The sequence below is a fragment of the Eublepharis macularius genome, chromosome 8 (assembly GCF_028583425.1).
Source record: "Eublepharis macularius isolate TG4126 chromosome 8, MPM_Emac_v1.0, whole genome shotgun sequence".
In the NCBI taxonomy this organism is placed as follows: Eukaryota; Metazoa; Chordata; class Lepidosauria; order Squamata; family Eublepharidae; genus Eublepharis; species Eublepharis macularius.
The window spans coordinates 113,534,715-113,557,573 of NC_072797.1; the positions used below are offsets into that span (position 1 = coordinate 113,534,715).

At 38.7% G+C, this 22,859-nt stretch overlaps 1 protein-coding gene across 1 annotated transcript in view; it reads right to left on the reverse strand.

Moving 5' to 3' along the window:
• Window positions 1-22,859, reverse strand: part of MLLT3 (MLLT3 super elongation complex subunit) — a 161,335-nt gene that overhangs the window by 58,185 nt on the left and 80,291 nt on the right. The window contains exons 3-6 of the mRNA XM_054987518.1: window positions 22,418-22,500; window positions 17,332-17,475; window positions 15,040-15,159; window positions 10,693-11,298 (exon numbers count right to left, since the gene is read on the reverse strand). Coding sequence (XP_054843493.1) covers window positions 10,693-11,298; window positions 15,040-15,159; window positions 17,332-17,475; window positions 22,418-22,500 — 953 coding nt within the window. The remainder of the gene's footprint in view (window positions 1-10,692; window positions 11,299-15,039; window positions 15,160-17,331; window positions 17,476-22,417; window positions 22,501-22,859) is intronic.

Genomic DNA, 22,859 nt, shown 5'->3' on the forward strand with positions numbered 1-22,859 from the left:
AGTCGGCCGCGGGCTATTTTCACCCCGCCGGCCGCTTAAAACGGCAGTCCGGTCAGCTCCACAAATGGAGCTGCGTTAGACCTCCATGAATCCCCAAGCCGGAAGTCCTATAAATGTACTACACATGTGGCAGAAAACTCTTTAGTCGTTGCTCTGTAAGCTTCTGAAAAGGAAATGTTCAGAAATAAAATTAATCTCAACAATTTCATGGAAAGTTTGACCACAATCTTTGGAGGGTGGGAGAAAATCAAACCTTTTAAACTGAAGGAAAACAATGGCATATTTGATGGTTTTACAGAAAGAATAGAGAGTCATAAAAACGGGACTACATCAACCTATAGTAGGTATTCCTAAACAAATATGAAATTGTGTACAAAATACTGGAAAAATATTTTAGCAAGCAGACTTTATACATTTGGGTTCAAGGATACTGTCACTACAAGAGAAACAACAATAACAGTGTCAGATAGCATTTCCATTTTATTATGAACAGAACAAGCAATTGTATAGCAACAATATGCCCACAAAACTGCCTTGAAATCACTAATCTAGTCTCTACGTCAAACAATAAACACATCACTCAGAGCAGTCCAGGAGATTCATACAACACAAATCCTAATCTTGATTGTAACTGTTATGGAAACGGGAGTACAGTGTATTCAACTCATACGGAGCTCAACTGACTATATTAGATAGCAAATCTGCCAATCTGAGCCATAATCAAATCTCACAATAATTTATCTCTTTAAACTGGATATTCTAAACTGAGGATGTATGATGGGCGCCTGGATAAGTTGGGCAAAAACATACAAAGGCTGCATTATGGTATTTCTTTTTTAACAGACAGACCTTAGTTGTGATGGCACTGCACTTCAGGTTGCTTTATTTTACTCTGTCAACTTCCAACGATGTTCAATACTTATTAAAGCACTTTAAACTGCTTTAAACGTTTTCCATTTAAAAATAAACTAATCATGGCTTTAAAAATTACAGTGGGTGAAACAATTTTCTGTAAGCCAGATGCATTTTTGTACCCTTTAGCAGAGGTGGCAATAATGGCAAAACTATAGTTAGAATAGACTCAATTAGACTGTGCTCACACTCTCTTATGCTATCCTATATGTGGCTCCTTTTAACTCCTTTTGAAAAAGTTGCTACTTGTATCCACAATTTAGGATGAGCAGCCAGGTGTCAAAATCCTCCATTCATATATTCTAGCTACAATTTTTCATGAACAGGAAATCATATATGCATATAGCTAACCCCATTCTTTCCATCATTTATTTAAAACATTTATAGGCCACATTTCCACATAAAATAAGGTCCCCCAAGGTGTTGAATTACATGTGAAACATTAAAATAACATTTACAGCGCATATATAAATAGAGTAAAAAAACATATTGATACATACAGAACCAGGAAGGAGGGCCAATAAGAGTTCACTAGGGACATGTCAAATGAAACAAAAAAGTCTTCACCCACTGGCAAAAGACAGGTGAATCTCCCTGGGAAGGGAGATCCTAGGTTTCAGTGCCATGACAGAGAAGGCTCTTCTCCAGGTAGCCACACTGTAGCATCATATGGTGGGGGCACCTGAAGCAATGCCTCTGAAGATGACCAGAGCTGATAGGTAGATTCATATGGGAGAAGGCAGTCTATTTGACATTGTAAGCAAATGTGATTATTAGAGGTGGGCATGGTCTGCAAAATGGACCTAAATTTGACATAGTCCAGCCCGGTTCGTGGTTTGCGAACACGCAGTTCGTGGGACTCATGTTTTTTTGCGAACTTTGGTCCATTTGGGCCGCTCCATCATTCTGTGGTCTGTGAGTCCAGACATCCTGGCGCCAATCTATCAATTTCCTAGGCAATAGAATGGACATTCGCAGACCGTCTGCAGCCCTTGGAACACACCAATCCTAGCCCTTTAAAACTTCATAGGCAGCTCTGGCTGCCAACCGGAGAGCTCCCATTCTTCTCTATGTGAGCAAGGAACAAGAATTCATTCCCTAGGCAATGGAGGGGACGTTCTGCAGCCCTGGGAACACACCAATCCTAGTCCTTAAAATCCTCATATGCAGCTCTGGCGGCCAACCGGAGAACTCCCATTCTTCTCTATGTGAGCAAGTAGCAAGAATTAATTCCCTAGGCAACAGAGGGGAGGGACGTTCTGCAGCCCTGGGAACACACCAATCCTAGCCCTTAAAATCCTCATATGCAGCTCTCGCAGCCAACCGGAGAACTCCCATTCTTCTCTATGTAAGCAAGTAGCAAGAATTAATTCCCTAGGCAACAGAGGGGAGGGACGTTCAGCAGCCCTGGGAACACACCAATCCTAGCCCTTAAAATCTTCATATGTAGCTCTGGCTGCCAACCAGAGAGCTCCCATTCTTCTCTATGCGAGCAAGGAACAAGAATTAATTCCATAGGCAAAGGCTGGGAAGGTGCCTGTGTGGTGAGTGAAGGGGCTCTTCCGCCACTCTTTTCTGTTTGATTTTGCTTCATTGCAACTTTTTGGTGCTGCAAGCCAATGCAAGTAAATTGGCATTTGCGACTCCTATTATCTACTGGAAGTTTCCTGGGGGCAGCCGCTTTGGGGGGTCTGTAACTCGGACCTCTGAAATGTAATCTTAGTCAAACTTGGGAGGGTGGCTGGACGAAAGCCTGCTGAAGCCTCGCTGTGAGTTTGGCATCTCTGTGTGCAAAGGGGGCGGACCTAGAGCCCCCAGAAGTTACGGACCATAGACCGACAAACTCGTCTGTGAACAGGGCAGGTCTGTGAAAAGTTCGTGGTCTGTGAAACATGATGGATCACAGGCTGATGGTCCGTGGGGGTTTTCTGGTCTGTGCCTACCTCTAGTGATTATCTGCATGGATGGTGTACATTGTTCTATTCAAACCATCCAGCAATCTTGTAGCTTTGTATGTCCTCCAGGACCCAATATTCATAAACAGTTCTCTCCACCACCACTTAATCCTGTAGGCTTTGTAATGAATCACCAAATGTTCCAAATGTTTAAATGCTGCATTTTTAAAAACTTTTTAAATGATCCATATCTATTTAAATAATACTAATACATCAGAAAAAAGGGGATCAAAGCTCCCTAAAGCTTTAGGAAAGTAACGCAATTGAGAGAGATGCCAGATAAATAAATCTGGTTGTGATTTATCCACTTATCTCACTGGTAGCCTCACAGAGTAATAAAAGAAGGTTTCTATAACCAGAAGGAGAAAATAAATGTAGGAAACAATTCACATGTTGAAATCAAGCACACTTGAGACTCACTGATTTTACTGGGAGAGTTAGGTATGCACTTAATTCTCTCCTATTGACATCACTGGCACTTATACAGTGTTCTTATCTTGGGCTGGATTCCACCCTTCCTTGGTATGCAAGCTTTCATTTATAGCACCTTTACATTCAGGCTGAACTACAGTCCTCTATGGTCCAGTCTCAAGACCCTGTGTTAATTGTCAAACATTTTTCACTAGCAATAGGAGGAGCACCATTAAAGATACCTATCCATAATAAGACAGAAAATACCACATTTCAAACTTTTAACATTTAATCCTCGCATTTTAAAATATAATTTTACCATGATTTTTGTGCCATATCAATTTCATATAGAGAATTTTTTTCCTGAATGCTCCCCTCACGTGGTTACAATCTGGCTGAAGGGAATCAAATGATTCACCATCTCTGTAAAACAGAATTATTTTGCTAATAGCTGTATGATACACTCAGGATATGGCCATCATTTTCAACACATGAAGCAACTTAAAATTCAGCTGAAGGCATACTATACTTTAATCAGAAATGAAACATCTGCTTTAAAAACGATCTTTTCCAAACCCTTGCCAATTATTTTTAAATGAAGATCTGTTCTTAAAAAATACACTTGGGCTCTTAATCCATTATAACCATATTTTAGTCTCAATGTTATCTGCTAAAAGGATCGTATCTTATCCAGACCCTGGGAGAAAGTAGGATATTTCTGTTAATAAGTGCCTAGATGGTTTACAGTACCGCTGGAAGTTCCCAGGCTATTCTTCTAAATTCAGTATAGACAAATTTAGCTCTTATACCAAAAATAAAGATGTATTTCATAGCTACCTAAACAGGTTTTAACAGGGTAACTTATAAAGCTACTTTAAAATGAGTACACTACGTAATTCATTTGAAATCTCTCAACTTAATAATGACTTCTGCAACAGACTACCCTCCAGGATGAGAATACAACTGGCTTCAAAATCATATTTTGTTAAAAGTACATGAAAAACTTTCCATCAATCTAATGAAGAAAAAACTGTTTTGATTTTTATAGTGAGTAGAATGTCAAGACATTTGTTCATAGCAATTAGAATAATCCAAGTTCCAAAGACACATACACAGTCCAAGAAAGTTACCTGACTCCACAGCAGGGTTGCAAAGACTTCTGTAATTATCTAATGCAAACTTTACTTCTCATTTCTGTGACCTTCAGTTATTTGCAGAGATTGAAATAACAGCCTAAAAACTGGACCTTCTAATTAGTTTTCTCATTCTGTTTCCAATTAAAAGGTTATATATACTTATCTATTTTTCATTTATTTTTACTTTCATTATTCAGCATCTTATTTTATAAAATAGTCAAGACATTTCTCTACAATAAGGTGCTTCTAAATTTGATTTTCCTCTGTTCAGCTTGAAGTTGATGGCAAGTTGACGAAAAAGCACCATTTCTCTTCTCAGCCCCAAATTAGTTTTATAAGCAGCAGTTCCAGCCTGGAGAAATCATAATGAGATCCAAGGTTTCAGGTTCTCCACTTTACACAACAGTTAGCAGCTCATATAAATATTCTAAAGACCACCACTATGTTTCATGATCACGCAAGACAATGAAAACAATGTCAACTATTCTGTTATCACTCTGCTACATTGTCCCATAGAGGAAACAGGCTGGCAAAATTTTCACAAAGCCGATTTTAGAAAATATCAAAGACAAAAGCAGAGCTTTTAGAGTTCCAAGTAGATTGGGCTATTCTCCTACTGCCTCAATAGTCATAATTTTTACAGGCTTTCCTTCTCCTTCCTAAGATTTATATTCTTTAGAAGAGAGCCAACAAAAGTCATTTTGTGAGATTTCAAGCTGCTTGTATATATACAAGGTCTTCATGACAGATCGTGTAAAAATAGTACTGGTACTCTAGAAGGTCTACTACAATGATGAACCCCACTAGTGCTGCTAATATTAATGTTTAACTTATTTTAAAGGCATGAGATCTAAAACAAACAGCTTTAATAGAGGGGGAAAAGTTGTATGGGTCACTCTTATAATTAAACACAGCAAAACCTTCAATTGCACTGAGTGGTCTAGTACAGTAGTACACAATTTAGGATTTAGACAAGAGCACATGGATAACCACAGCTATCTTCTTAGCACATCAGGGGAAGAAATATTTTAGATAAATCTGTCATGCCCACCAATCACAGGGGTCTTGAGGATGTTATTTATCATTCGTTTATTTGCAAGTACTTTATTTCTACATGTTATGAGTCATATTTCTCCAAAGTAAAAGAAATTCTATTGACCTTTCCAGACAAGACAATGACAGCACTACAGTCTGCAAGTCTTCCCCATCACCCCTTGTTTGCACGGAAGTGGCTGCTGCCCTGGCAAAAGGGACAGTGCCAATCAATCATAAGCCTGTCACTAAATGGCACTCTTTTCACAGTGATTGCAATCTGGATCCAGGGAAAGAGTGGAGTCAAGGAAAACACTTAACGGGGGGGGGGAACACTTAACAGTTAAAACAACGTTACTGTTGCTTCTTCAAGACAGTTCATTTGTCACGTTTTTTTTAAAAAAACTAATTTTTAATTACATTTAGCTGAAATGATAGAAGCCATAGCTTCAGATATATTCTTTTTCTCAAGGTCACATTTGATTATGGAACTTTCCCACTACTCTGTATCTCTCTATTCGAAAGCTAAATATTTTTGGCCAGAAGTCCTTAGTGAAGCAATTGTATCTCCTATCTACTTATAAATGGGTCACCTGCATGATAACAAAAACATGTCACATTCAGGCTTTAAGAACAGACATTTGCATTTCTGGTTTAAAAAAAAAAGAAGAAGCATGGAATGAAAATGCCAACTCGATCAAAGCAATAACATAGCAAGTGCCATTACATAAAAAAATAAAAGGAGGTTATTTAGTTGCATCCCTTCCACATTTTACAATCTTTGCACATACTAAAATTAACAGTCTTTAAAGGCCTATCTTTAAAAGAATATGAAAGACCACCATTTGTCTGTGAGAAGCCTTCACCAAGTCAAAACCTAATGGTTATGTCTCCACCGCAGGCTATTTATTGCTTGTTCCAGACAGTTTAAAATATGAACAATAAGTGAAATTGATGCTGCAGAAGAGTTAAACACGTTTCAGCGTAAGTGTCTTGAAGACTTCCACTAGATTTCAAACAAGATCTCCATTCCTAATAAAAATTTATGCTTCCAAATAGAAGTTGTTGTGTGCACTGGAAGCACTACACAGCAATTTATTTCTTCTAGACTTTGTTGTCTACTCAGATAAATCTCAAAGAATACTGGATGCCTTTGAACTATGTATTTTAGTCTGCACATCGCACAGGTTAAGGGGAAACAGACAAGAGAAATAAAAACAGTCCCTGATTCTTCTAAGACTGTTAGCATTATTCTTAGATACTAAGTTTCCAAGAGTAACGATCTTGATTTTTATTTAACAAGTACAGATTATTTTAATGGGGAAAATAGTTCTAAACCTCATTTAGAATTTTTGCAAATGTGTCCCATTCTATAAAAAGGCTATTCCTCTAAAATACACATCAATAATAGAATGCTGAAAGTTCCCACTAGATGGAACATTTTAACCAGGGCTTTTTTTTTCAGCTGGAAAGCGGTGGAACGGAGTTCCGGAACCTCTTGAAAATGGTCACATGGCTGGTTGCCCCGCCCCCTGATCTCCAGACAGACGGGAGTTTAGATTGCCCTCTGCACTGCTGGAGTGATGCGGAGGGCAATTTAACTCCCCTCTGTCTGGAGATCAGGGGGGAGGGCCACCAGCCATGTGACCATTTTCACCAAGGTCGATTTAAACTTTTAAAAACTCCCCCCCTTGTTCCAGCTGACCCAAAGTGATGTCATTGGCCCTGGTAGCATGCGTGCACTTTGCGCGCGCACATGTGGTACCAGGGGCACCACCTCCTGCCAAGAGTTGCCCCCTGTCCTGGCAACCCACTGAGTTCCACCACTTCTTTTCCCAGAAAAAAGCCCTGATTTTAACAGTCTTGACAATTTTCATGCACCTTCATCTACTCTGGTTGCTTGAATTTTGTACATTACGTTGTATGCCTATAGATCAGACTGGGATCATGGCAATTATACTTGCCAACCCTTGTCTATTCAATAATTGTCACTTAATAAACTCTGCCAACTTATATACAAATGATGCCTGACTAAAGACAGAATGCATTTGGGGCTTTCCTGCGTAACTCATGATTTAAATTTTAGATATAATTTATGTATGGGGCAGCGGGGTGTGTGTGTGTGTCACAGGTTTAAAAGCAGCACATGCAACACTATAGCCATTTAACATTACAAAGCATGGTGCCAAATTAGATGTTAAAATGAAAGGATCAGGACTGTACCTGGACAATTTAGCCAGCCAAGCAAAGTTTAAAACATGAGCAGTGCCGTTGCACTCTTCTTCATTCTTTCTCCTTGTTGACATTATACGTCTCAGAATATGAGTTTAAATATTTATCAGGATTCTATCTTCACAGATGAGAGATTTGAAAGTTTTATTTAATATATTTTTACTCTGCCCTTCTTCCTGGAAGCTCAGGCAGTGTACCTGGCTTTCCATTTCACATTTTAGCCTTACAACAACCCTGAGAGGTAGGTTAGGCTCAAAGGGAGTGACTGGCCCAAGGTCACCCAGTGAGTTTCCACGCCAGAGAGGGGATATGAACCCAGATCTCCCAAATCTTAGTTAAACACAATGACTGCTTTCCCAAATTGTCTCTGAGGACAATGTGTATTACAGGTTAAAGCAATCTAAATGCCTTAAACTTTATGATTTACATCTTATTTTTAAAATTCTCATGTTAATTCTAAATGGAAGCGGAAAAAGCACTTGTGATCTGACCCACTGAGTGAATCCCATCAATCTCATGACTAAACATATGAAAGTTATCTGCATTCCTGGTACACGTATGATGTGGCCTGCAATGATACAAGATCACAAAATCCAGCTATAATTATGTATCATTCTGTTCTTAGTTCCTTCGACTTCAGTATGATTCATTAGAGCACGAAAAATGAAATATTCAGAAGCAGGGCTTGAATTATTTGATTTCCTATTACAGTCTCGATGTGTTCATCAGGATTAGTGAAAAGACAAACTACTTCATCTTTCTCTGCCACAAAATTTATGTTAATATTAGCGCTACCTGCATGGCAATTATGTTGGAAGAAATGATGCGATCCATTTATCTCTCTTCCATCTCTGACAATACAGCCCCATCATGAAAATGGGTTCCACCTGCTTTCGCAGTTCACCCCGATTGGCCTTCATGTTATTCTTGACAACTAACAATTTTTTTCCTCTGCCTCTTTCCGCTAAAACTTCCAACATCTGGTTGAGATAATAAGAGAGTTCTTCCATTGTCTGTCATCTTTCTTTAGCCTTGCACTTCTATCCTTCCACATTTTATGGCCTAAATATATGCAAATTCACAGATCCCCCTGGCTATTGGTTAATTCCCAGACACTTCAGAGGACAAGATGGGACAGCGCTCAGGGGTCAGTGGGGCTGTTCTGTCATGCAAAAACAGTTACAGTGCTGAACTGTAAGATTTTGGGTTTTTTGAACCACAACTTTATTTTTAAACTAGATGAACTTTTCATGGAAACCCAGCAAAAGGTTGTTTAGCAGGTGGTAATTTCTTAGTCTATAAAACTGACATAGCCAGGGAAGCTCTGAAGCTTCACAGCTTTCCAGAAAGGCAGCCACATTCAGTGAAGTCTCACTTGTTAGAGGAGAGTTTGGGCTAATATGCCTGCCCCTTGTTAAAGAGTAATAAGGAGCTCATTACTCTTTGAGCCGGGCCAGGGACTTTATACATCATGTTTGCATGGATCTCGATAATGAGAAGAAATCAACAAATCAATCAGCAGCCATAGAATTTGTTGCTATATCTGAGCCCAAACACATGATGGAAAAGATGACATATACAAAAGGACAGAGACATTCATCAGAAGCTATATCACAGTAGCCTTGTTGTAGACCTATACAGAAAACTGTGTGCTGCAGCTCTAAGTCTCACTTCAAAAGAACGTATTAACCAGACTTTATAGAACAATGGGGTCAAAGCTGTGACTGAATGCTTGATGAGAATGTAGGCCTTTCCAGACATTACTGTACCCCCTTTCCTCCCAGAAGGAACTATCAACAAAGTAGCACAGTTCTTTGCACCTAAGATGTCCCTCAAGTCCCTTTCAAATGTTCCAAAGGGAGAAAATAAATTTGTATATTTGTGGTCCATCCCTGGCCTATGTGTGGTTCATTGAAATATAGAGAGAGAACATAGAACTCTTGTCCACCAAACCAAGAACCCTGCTTTTTCCACGATTCTTGCAGAGAGAGAGAGACAGACAGACAGTTTTACAAATGCATTCTAATGAACACAGATCAGGGACAAAGCTTGCTGCCATGATCCTACCAGCCTTTGTTTGCTCATTCAATATTCCATAGCCCCAGCACAAACTAAAAAGCTTTAATTACATTCTGTTCCACATTGTTCATATAGGCTGCAATCCTAAGAAAACTTCTGGGAGCAAGTCCCACTTAATATTCTTTATCTAGTCCCACAGCAACAAGTTACAGATTCTTGCCATAGTGCAAGATGCTAGAAGAACCTGTATTTCTCAATCCGCCATCACAGCTTCGTCACCAGACACAAATCACCCAGTGTCAACTCAACATAAAATATTGGTTATACATTTGCCTGAAAGTTACGGAGACATCCAGATGGATCCAGATTAAATTGGCTATTTTTACTGATCGCCACCCCCCTCAGCAACATTTCAGGGAGATCTGTAATTTGCAGTGAGAGAGGGAAAGAAGGAACCCTGTTCCTTCGACTGGAAATTTAGACAGGATCCAGCCTATCAGGATGAACAAGCCTATGTGATTCAGAGTTGAAGCAGCTTCATGGAGGCTACAAACCGTTTCTACTATATAAAAATATATGTAACCCTTTTCCTTTCAAAGCCCACTTTTAATGTACTATTCTTTCCTCTGGATTTTTTCATTTAATAAGTATTAAGAAATATAGTAAGATCAACATATCAAGCTTTCCAAACCCAAACTAGATACAAGAAATTATCATGCTGAAATGGCCATATTAACTCACAATTCTGTATGATTATTAATATAGTAACAAGAAGCTTAAATCAATACCCTAGAGGATCAAGAATAAAGCAGCCAAGATATCAGTAAAATAGAGGCAGTTGCAGCCAATATCCATGATTTTGCATAACAAAACCCGCTTCTATCTATACATACATGTACAAGAAAGTTAGGCAAGTCTTTTTGTCTGCTTTAAAAAGAGAAACAGCAAAATGCGTAACAGGTTCGCCAGGAAATGAAAAGAGTACAAAGCCTTACTTCAGATTTCGAGGACATGTTCTCCTCCATATCGGAATCATTAGGGTCCACAATATCATCAAATGGTGGCAAAGTGGACTTCTTCTTCTCCAGTGTCTCAGTTTCCATTTTAACTTTCCCAATCTTAAACTGAGATTTATCCTTTACTTGCTTTTTGTCAGCAGCAGAACAAGTAAGTATCAGTGGAGGAGCACTAGAAAAACTTTTAAATATAGTTTCCGAGCTACTTTTTTTCCTCTTTTTGGCCACAAGATCCTCAGAATCCATACCAGGAGGCCTTTTTGTAGGGACCTTTTTTTCTTGCTGTTGTCCACCTGTTATGGTAAGGATGTTATTTTCAGATTTTGGCTCCTTTGACATAGGTTTGGGTTCCTTGAAGGCCATCTTAGGAACAATTTTTTCATCCTTTAGTGGTTTGTTTTCTTTGGGTTTTTTAGAGGTTTCTTTGGAAGATTTGTTATGTTCCCTGGAAGGTTCTTTGAAGGCACTTTTATGTTCTTTCGAGTCTTTAGAAGGTTTATCCTTGTGCTCCTTTGTTAATTTATGGGGCTTTGAAAAACTGTTACTACTGCTGCTGCTGCTAGTGCTTATAGTTTTACTTGGGTCCTGAAACAATGGAAAGTACAAAATTAACACACAGGAAATTAAACTTAAGATACAGCTAACAGATATTGCTACTATGCGATGTTTATTTACTTCACAAAGCTTGTGAATGAATGATCATCGCATATTAGCAGAGAGTGACACACTGAATTGTTTTCCTTGTTTTTTCAAAATCAGGGAATAAATTAATACAGATGAACCAACCAGTGAAAATATGGTAAACAAGCTGTTTCCACAGAATGCAGAATGGTCTCATAATTTTGTCACTCCCCACCAGTATGAGAGAGAGAGACAGACAGACAGACAGAGACAGACACAGAGAGAGAGACAGAGAGATGGGGATTTGTTTCATACAACTGTTGCAGTGACAAACAGGATCATATATATAAAAACCCTCAGAACTTCATAAAATCAAGAATGGAAGTGAGATACCAGCCTGCCATTACTGAATGCAGTGCTGTTTCCTTAAGCATTGCCAGAGAACCTGTCAAATTCTCAGATTATTAAAAACTCTTGGCCAACCTGAAAATATGGGGATCAATTTATTATTATTTTTTTATGGATTGGACATCTGAAAAATAATCCAAAATCCAGACAGAACCTGGAGTAGATGAGGCACCTAGCCTATAGCGGGAAAACCTTTCCACATGGAGTTTTCATATAGTAGGGTTTAAAACAGCTCACTTTGTCATTTGAATTCTCTTCTTAAGAGCCATAAGGAAGTTTAAATGAATTTGTTTGCAGCGTCAGCCCAGTCGAGTGAATCAAGTGTTGGATGCTTCAACTTGGAAGACCCTGTTGTCCTTGTTGTTGCTCAGCAATGGCTTTGAACGCATTTTATTCCAGCCTATGGGAATTTGTTTCATAGAACTGTTGCAACGGCAAACAGGATCATACATCATTTTGCACACTGAAATTGTTGCTAGTTATTTTTGCCCAGCACACATAGAAAACAGGTAATTATTTCATTTGCATTTCGAAACCTAATCCCTAACTTCACACAACCCTTAACAGAAAAACTTACATATACAACCCTTTTCACCACTTTGAGCTAGAATGGAGAGGCCAAATGAGCAACGCTTGTTTATGCTATTTCAGAAACCAGTTTTGGAAAGTACCAACATCACCATTATGTTCAACATAAAATGAGTCTGGAGACATTGATAGGCTGTGCTCTGCTGAGATACACATAGGTAGACTTCATAAGCCCCCCCCCCAATTTTTTGCTGCAGAAATGCTGCAGGATAAGCATTGAGAATAATGAGCATACCAATATGATGATTGGCCAATAATTCATTACTACAGATGGTTGGTTGATAAATGCATTATTATGCACATGTTATGCTATCAAAATACATTAAGCTTTGCTTATAATTTTGTAAGCAAAGCTGAAAGAGGATCCACAAACTGCTGCTCCAAATAACTTTCCAGTGTAAAAACGACCTCCTCTTTCCACGAGACAGCCCAAAATGATTATGCAGATTAATGCAGGATTTAGAAGAGAGAGCAGGTTACAGAACTGAGGCATCCTCCTGCCTGAGACCTTGAAGAGGGGCTGCCAATCAGAGTGGGTGAGCGTTAGGGGCCAATGCTCTGACTCACCAGCAGAGCCCTCTAACTTCCTTAAAAAGACACACATACAAATGATTAATCGGATTGTTTTGTGTAATTATGGGCTCCCTGTTAAAGTTCATGTTAATATGGATACAAAATTAGTAATTTTACACTACATCTTGTATGAAAAAGTCAAATGGGAGGGGGCCAAAAAAGTGTTGAAAAAACTGAAACTGAATTATAAAGTTGGAAAGAATGTTTGAATAATATGTCTAGTTTGCAATTTGGCTTTACTAAGCACAAATAAGGCCTAGTCCTCACTGTGTATATGCCACTGTTCTGTTTAGTTGCGTCCAGCTGCCTTGCCGCTGTGATCTCAGGTAATAAATTTGGCATTAGTTTGTCAATAAAACAAATGCATTTAAGTGAAAGGACCTCCTACTGGAAACCAGGGATAGAACAGATCTTACAAAGTAAAACTGTTTTAGTGGTACATTAAATACTTGATTATATTTGGTTAATTAAATTCACACCAATGATTCCAATCTACATTAGTGTACTATGTAAATTTTTCAGATTGGTAATGTCCATGCAGGTTTCAATTACTTTAAATGTAATGAACTACTTCAGAAGTTACTATAAGTGACTATAAAAATATTGTTTCATTATGTAATAACAAATAATTTCTTGAAGATGTGTAGGAGGATTCAGAAATACAAAGGGAAATATCTAGTTTGAATCAAGATTTGGGGAACAAGAGAAGAAACAACAAGCTGTGTGGACGATCCATTGTACCAAAACATGGTCACAGATAAATACATGAGAATCATGCTTATAATCAGCCCTCATATGGAAGATGTTGCATAACTTGGAATGAATAAATAATTTACTTCATTCATTGACATGCAAGGACCGCTGGGAACACAACTGTGAATATGTTAGAAAACTGAGGGCAAATGGCAAGGATCCAAACAGTACACTGAATGTTCAGGGAGGGATCACTGATTTTCCCAAAAAATGGCAGACACTTCAGCACAAAGAATGCAGCTCTGAAGGATTCCCTAATTTTCTAGAATGACTTTGAGGAGAGAGGATGAAGAGCACCGGCAGAAAAGAGGAGTATTGGGTCTTGGTCATTCTATTTTTTTTTAAAAAAGGCTAGTTTTGTGTCCACCAAGTGGGCAAGGCAAATAATGGAAATGAAGATTATCAGGGTTCTCAAAATAATACTAATATGAGTATAAAGACTTCAACTTAAGTCTTACGTACATTGAGGTCAGCTAACATAAAAATGTATGAATCTAAATTACTCTAAATTACTATTTGTCAAAATAGTTAATACATTACCATATAATTACAATTCAGAGTGCAGTACTGATGAGTTATGTAATGACATGAACATTATTTTACTTCAGTCCTAAGCTATTTTCTTGCAAGACAGCAAACAGTCTAAGAATCAGTGTGCCCAATTAAAACGTTTATGTTTATCTTGAAACCTTCTCCTGCACACATGTAAGGCTTGCATATGAGCAGAGATGATCATACAATACATTTAAATTTTAACTTTTATGCAGCTTCCTTGAATTTCTTGTTATATCTTTGAGTTATTTCAAGGAATCTTTATATAGGACATGAAAATGACAGAAGCCACACTGAATCAAAGGTTTAAAATTTATCTATCTACCAAACAACACAGAAACTTGATTTGAAATATATGTGATATTTACTTTCTCATCAAGTTTAAACTTATTTTGCTGCTTTAACATCATAAAATGCATTATTTAAACCTTTCTTATCATATAACATTATGCTATTTGGTACACTTATGAAATTTAAGAGTATAAACGCCGTCCTTTTCTAGAAGCAATGCTGCTTTGTGAACGGCATTAATTTTAATGTAGGATATAAATATTTTAAATAAATCAACATAGTGAAAGCAACGTGGTCCAAGCAATATTTTGCATCTGCCCTCTAAATAAAAGTACAATTTAAAATGAACGAATAAATAGATTGCAAGCAACCCCAAGTGTTCAAGCACACACCTTTCTTTGAATTGCTTTCGGCTGTTACTTCATTCATCTGATTTAAGTATTGCTTTGAACTAGTTATTTCTTGGCTGACTGGCCATACAACAATCAAAAATTGTTGCTCAAGGCATGCCCTAGTTTCTTTTGCCAAGCCATATCTCACCTTTGGCCCATGAGATGATTTTTTCTTCACTTCAGAAAAAGACAGGGAGTTACTGGGAAGGTTGGGGAGATGAAGACTCTGCCCTGAAGCAGCTGACGAACCATCTGACATTACCATGATCTATTCCAAAAGAGAAATAAATGTATTAGTAACAATTATAAAAATGATAGTGAAAGAAAGCAAAGCTCTTGGTAGTAGATGCTTAAAATATTGTTGATAAATTATCAGTTCGGATTTCCTCTACAGGTTGCCCATAACTGACAATATTAAATTTATTAACAACATCATTTGGCTTTCACTGTGAACTGAAATAATAAATTGGAAGCATAAATTCCAGCTGGTGTGGAGTTTTGGACTTGGGTGTCATCAATATGCTGATGACACCCAACTATATCTGATGATGGACGGCTGGCCTGACTCTGCCCCAGATGTCTTGGAGCATGCCTTCGAAGCTATGACTGGGTGGTTGAAGCAGAATCGAAATTAAATCCCACAAAGATGGAGGTCTTGCATGTGGGTCTGGGGGCCATAGGCATGGGACTCCGGCTCCCTGCTCTTGATGGAGCACCACTTGCGCCAGTTTCAAGAGTTAGGAGCCTGGGGGTGATCCTGGATGCCTCCCTGACTATGGAGGCACAGGTCGCAGCGGTTGCCCAGTCTTTTCTATCTAAGATAGGCCTGGCAGCTTGTCCCCTATCTATCGACCCATGACTTAACTGCAGTGATCCAAGCAACGGTTACCTTTAGACGAGACTACTGTAACTCGCTCTACGCAGGGCATCCCCTGGGCCTGATCCGGAGGCTACAGCTGGTTCAAAATGCAGCTGCGTGAGTAATTGCAAGGGTCCCAATTAGGGAACATATAACACCTATACTACACCAGCTGCATTAGTTGCTGGTTGAGTACCAGGTCTGGTACAAGGTTTTGGTGTTGACCTATAAAGCCCTATGTGGACTGGGCCCAGTATATCTGCAGGACCACCTCTCCCCATATGTACCCCAGAGGATGCTTCGTTAAACAAATAAACAACTGTTGGTGGTCCCTGGCCCAAGGGAGGCCTGCCTGACCAGAGCCAGGGCCTTTTCGGTCCTGGTACTGACATGGTGGAACTCTGTCTGAGGAAACCAGGGCCTGGAGGGATTTGTTATCTTTCTGCTGGGCCTATAAGACAGAGCTGTTCCGCCGGGCATATGGTGGAGGCTAGGTTGGGTCCCCACCAGCCACACTAAAGATCTGTCCACCACCCTATATATGAGCCTATATGTGAGCCGGGCCCTGAAATGTAGTATTTTATTGTCGCCATCTGAAGAGAAGCTGTATTGTATTTACTGTATAAAGTTGTTTTAATGTTATTTGTATAATGTTTTATCTGTTTTTAACTGTTATTTATGTAAATTGAAATGTTGTACTCTGCCATGAGCCCGCCTGGTGGGGAGGGCGGATTAAAAATCTAATATAATAAATAATTAAATAAACAGACACATACACACACACACACCTCCTATTAGAATCCCTCAGCGAAGAACAATAGTAAAAGAAATAAAATATTCAGAAAACATATAAATATTAATTTGTCCTGGAGATGAGAAGATATAAACCTGTTTTCCCTCATACCTCAAGGCAAGAACAGTTAAATGGCAGGACCGCATAACCAAGCTGAGGTTTTGAGTCAGATAACCTGTGGATGTAGTTCTGGTACAAAAAGGTTTTCGGTCTTGTACATACTCAGCATTTTGCTGAGACCTTACTAAACAGTTTGTGTCTATGAATTCAAATCATCTAAGTAAATCTAATTTTTGTGTAGTTTTTCTACTATGCCAGAACACTGGCAAGATGCAAACTACTTCTGTTATGTACGCAGGTTTTTAAACATCTAAAAAACATACTTGCCCCAAACTCTAAAAGATTAAACGCATTTATGGTAATAAGTAATTTCAAAGCAGAACATCAGTTTACTCAGTTTCACTGCATATGGAAAACTGCCTTTCAGTAATTCTAAGAACAGACAGTTGATTTTCTTTGAGGCAGGAAATTCTCTGCCATCACAGCAATCAATAATATGTGAAGCATGTATTCCAAAACCCTGGAAGATGCCCCTGATGGAGTATGTACAGATTAAAAAACTGAATTTAATATGTAAGAGTAAACAAGCCTGTCACAAGCTAAGGAAAACACGAGTTAGTAGCAAAAAATGAATTTGAATAAGGATTTTAAAGGCATCATCACAAGTGAACGCATCAATATTACGCAGCAAGCCTTTCTGATATATGGGTAACACAGATAGGACTTACCCCTCCTGCTTTCAGCAGCTTTCTTCCGAACTCTTCCGTTGGGTTGTTGAAAGTCAGCTTCTCACAGCGGAGATGGTTTACAGGTGGGTGGCCTTCCAAATGTAGGAACAGGTCATAGTCAAAGCGGACTTTCTTCGGTTCTTCCTATGAGTTAGAAAATAGTCAGACAGGAGAAGGAACTCTAATGCCACACTATATTTTACTTATGTATTTAAAACATTTCTATGCTGCCTTTCCTTCTAAACAGGGTCCCCAAGCCAGCAGCATTAACAGCATTTAAAATAAAGCTTATATAAAATAATTCAATAAAGACACTTATACTCACAAACATACAACACCAAAAGCAGAGAGGAGAGCTAATGATAGTTATTGGGGGTATGCCAAACAAACAAACAAATCTTCTCTCGCAGCGGAAGATAATAAACAGAGAAACAGATGAATCTCCTTCTGGAGGAAGTTCCAAAGTTTTGGTGCCACTACTTAAGAAAGCCTTTTCTCGGGTTACCACCTGTCTAGCCTCATATGTTGAGGCACCCAAAGCACGGTCTCTGAAGATGATTGGTTCATAGGGAAGAAGGCAATCCTTAAGGCATGCTGGCCCCAAGTCAAACAGGGCTTTAAAGGTCAATGCCAGCACCGTGAATTGGGCATGGAAACAAACCAGGAGCCACAGTAGATGGAACAAGACTAGAGTGATACAGTTCCTATGACCCCTCCAGTCAACATTCTGGATGCAGCATTCTGTACCAAGTGTAGCTTCCAAGCAGTCTTCAAGGGCAGCCCCCATAATAATCTAAATGCTACCAGGGCATGCACCACTGTGGCAAGATCTTTCCCCATAAGAAGGGTTGCAGCTGGCTCACCAACAAAAGCTGGTGGAAGGCACCCCAGCCACCGCTGCCACCTGTTTATTCAACAGGAGATGTGCGTTCAGGGGCACCTCCAAGCTACAATCCTGCTCCATTAGGTGGACTGCAACTCTATTGAGAACAGGAGAAAACCCATTTCCTGGGTCAGATCCTCTCCATACTAGTAGCACCTCCATTTTCACTGGGATTAAGTTTGCTTGTTAGCCCTCATCTATTCCAAAACCAGAGAGCCCTAACCCAAATTCTCACAGGGTCCCCTCTCTCCTCTTCCAGAGGCTTCAACAGAAAGGCAAACAATTCTCTGTATTTACCTCCCCTCACCCAGCTATAACCCATGGCTATTGGGGAAAGGGAACTCAGAGGTTATTTTCCCTATATATGCTGCCACCATTTAGTTCACTAGGGCCATTTAATGTAACCAGAGCATTTGAGGTCTGTGTTATATTTTCCCTTAGCCAACAATGTCAAGCCAGCCAGGGTTAAACAAAGCAAAAAGAAACTTTATTTACAAGAAGGAACATAGGAGTGGATGGTTTTAAACGCATAAACAAACTAGGGTTAAACGGGGAAGGTTTCAATGTAACAGAAATTAATGCAAGTAAGTCTTTTTATACTAATTCATGTAGCATATTGAATTGCACCATGTAGCCCTATTAAAGGTCATTACTATAAGTCTAGTTCAGGATTGCCCTTGGCAACAGTTCAGAGGCTACAGGTTGTTAAGATTGCCAGCAGAAAAATAGTACTGCCATGCTGCCCACGTGAAACCAGATACCAAATCAAAGTGTTAATGCTGATGTACAGAATCCTAAATGGCAGAGATTCAAGTATTTTATGCATTATCTCCTTCCCTAAGACCCAGCACAATGCTTATGCAAGGAATACAATTTAAGACTACCAATGATGCCATTGGTTTAGATGACGTGTTCTGTGGCTACTCCCATGTTAGTGCTGCTTGCTTAAATCCTGTGAAGCTACCAAAGACAGTGGTTTAGATCCAAAGACACCAATCTGCTACACGAGTGACTTCCTGTACCACAAGAAGCACTTCCTCTGTTGAAGGAAGGCTCTTGCTAGGCAGAAGAGAACCTTTGGATCCAACCTAATATAAAATCTTTGTTTCACCTGCTCTGGGATGGCACAGCGCTGACCTTCAAGGAAATGTTGATAATTTTTCGTTCCAACACTGATATTTTCTATTTATTATAGACTCTGGTTTTAGGGCTAAGGAAGGATATAAACTTAAACTGAAAACTGCTTTAGAGTCCTCTCATTTATAAATCACACTTATACAAGCAAGTTCAATTAATTAAAAATATCTTCCAAGTAAAAAATGAACGCATTTAAAATGTCTCTTAAGTTCTTCACAGCAGAACAGGCCAGGTTCCGTGTTGCAACTCAAAAAACCCAGGCCATACTTGGAACAACAACAGGGTGAACTCTACAAAGTAGTCTCTCTGAACTCAAAGTTGTTCCTTGTGAAAAATAGCTAAGGTCAGCTAAGGTCAGTAACAGGACAGTCTCATCTGAAGCATGATGAAGAACAATAAGCCCTGATAAGAATTTAATTTTTTGCCCAAAGAAATACACACTCTTATCTTTTCATAGAACCAAAGCATGTTCCATGCGGAGGGGCAAACACTGCATAACACAATGTAGTAGCTCAGTGGTTAAGAACCTGTGCATGCACATTAAAATGCATGTCTGCATCTGACAGAAACTAATATACTGATCGACCAGAGCAGTACTTTTTTTCCAATTTGGTTACTGGCTAGTACAATAATGGGCTCTTTTTACAACTTTATCAACTGCAGTAATAGTAAAATAACGCTCAGAGTTCACTAAAAGAAGCATCACTCTTATGCAGCAAAACCAGAAAAAATAGATAGGCCAAGTTTGTTTTAGCTACAAAAATTCATTAGTTTCCCGTGTTTGGAATCTTCTAGGAAAAATGTACTATTTCATCAGTCATTCTACATGGTGGTAGATCTACAAATCCTTAATTTCCTCCATTTTATTTTCTGAAGCAGAGCTTACTTTCTAGACTGTTAACTTTGTACCTTAAAACCCATTTTTAAAAATAACTTGAAGACCTAAGTTTAGCTGGTACAAAACCTCAGGGGCAAAGATGTTGACAAGCGACATGCTGCAGAACTGAACATTTAAAAAAATTAAAAAAAATACATGGCCACCAGCTTGTTTCTAGGTACATTTCATCGTGTAGGGTCTGAGCCTGGGCCCAGTGTACTTGAAGGAAAGGTTTCTTTTCCATATGAGCCTAATCCCTCTCCCCCATCTATTAAGGTATTTTCACAAGGATCTTCTCTGGCTACTCCTCCTTTGTAAGCAAGGGGGGGGGGACATAATAAGAACTAGAGATTTCTTAATGGTAGAGTCATAATTATTTGACTCTTCCCTACCTGTCCAAGGAAATACAACTGGCATAATATCTTGTTGTATTTAGACAATAGATGGAAACATGATTATTCTCTGTGGATTTCACTGAGTTTATTGCAGACAGTCCAATTTTTTGTTGACACCTCTCCCAGAACACCCAAGTAACTTGTGGATGTTTCTTTTAGTTTTGTTTCTGGGTTTAAAAATGTTTCCATAGATTTTTATGATAATTGTTTCAATTTTGCTGCATGTTGCTTCAAATAAATAAATGGGGGCAAAAAAAAAGTCCTTGTGGCTTAATTGTTGTGATTCCTTCTTCTAATCTCATTAATCCATTAGTGACCTCCTCTGTGGAGAGTGCATAAAGCAAAGTGGATCAATTTAGGAATATCCTGCATTTTATAAGGCAGGTAAAATGAGGAGTAAGCATCTTAACTGGCTGTAGGTTTTGTGTATAGACAGCTTAAGACAAGGTAGGGCTGGCCATCTGACTCATCAAATACTGATAAAATATTTAAATTAATGGAAGGGGAACTATATACCACAGTTTAAGGCTCATTACTAACTAAGGATACCGTTACTGTTAATTAACTAAACTTTGTTAGTTAATTAACTATGAAACTTTGCAATGAAATTCTAAGCTAACAATGGTATACAAAAATAAATGCACAAATTGGGAACTGATGAGAGAGCATGAGGGAAGGAGCCAATCTGGAAATTCCATCTCAAACCCCTCCCCGCACCATCTCAAGGCATTCTGTGAGCTTTCAGTCACTTGAGTAAGCTAATCCTCCCCCCTTAACTCACTCTCAACAGCTTCCATGTCATTACCTTATCAGGACACATTAAGGGTTTGTTTTCTTTTTGGTTAGTTTACAAAAGCATTTTTTCTTCATAGCTGAGAATTCCCCTGAGCTGACAGAGAAACCCCTCCTTGTTTGTGGGTGGTATGATCTGGCCACTTCCAAGACTAGCCCTTGTATTATTAGGCACAGTGGGGTGGACTAAATTCAAAAGACATTAGTTTTTGTATTGCTCCTAAATTCCTAGGAAGACCTACTTTAAATAATTTTTAAAAATTCATATAAAATCACAAACAACCATGCAAATTCATACAAACACAAACAACCATAATTAAAAACTGTTGTTTATATTTATGGTTATGGAACCGGACTATTTGCACCGATATTGGGAGTGGGACTAGAGAAGTGGAAAAAGTAGACCATGACTTCTGCATAGTTGGAGCCCGAGACCTCTCTTCTGCCTTTGCTATGAAAGGACTGGGTGATACAACTGTAAAACTGCAACCTAGACAACAACAGAACTGGCTTCATTAAATTACGTGACTATTGTCAAATAACCATCACTTCACCAGTAAAACTATCCATTATCCCTATAAGTAGGCAAAAAACACTCTTGTTTTACCCAAGTCCTTCAACTTCCTAGAAGACAACTTTCTTTTTTTGCCACTGGGCACTGCTATATGAATATAGAAAGCACTGTATGTTAAAAATAGCTTTCATATTCATGACCCTTCTTTACTAAAACTTAAGAACTGCTTTAACTTTGCTTCAAGTATGAGCAGACTATCTTGTCTGTTTCAGTGGAGACCAAGACATTTTCTGTACTTGCATCCCATGATTTTCTACCCTATACTTGTGCAAGCTTCACATCCCAAAAATGGCTTGACAAAAATATGACAGCATCTCAATTTTTATTGCAAAGCATATTTTCCTACTTACATTTATTAAACTCCGTTATAGTACTGATAAAGAGAATTTTAAAAAATATTCATATTTTAAGGATTTCAAAATACACACCTTGTTCTTGAAGTAAACCTCTATTGGCAAAATGAAACCAGCATACCCAGATTCTTCAACTTTGTATGGTGGATCTTTGCACACTAGGAGAAAAAGATAAAAGGAATTTGAGTGTTTACATTTTGTGCAGTTATTCAATGAACAAAGCTTTCAAAACCCCTGAAAAAGTCGTTTTAATTTTTTAAAAAGTATTACTAGCTACACCGTAATACCCACTCCTATAGTGAAAATAAGTAGAAAAAGCAAAGTTGATTTCTGGAGGTGAAGGCATCCATTAGACACAGCAGAAAAGTCATGCCTATAGCTTTACCTTTATACAGAATGCATGCCGGACAACTCACATGGTAGTGTTTCATCTACACCCACCGTCTCAGATACCCTCATCTGTGCACAGTAGCTATTATTTACAAGTTCCTAAACAACACCTCACCACTTAAGTGCC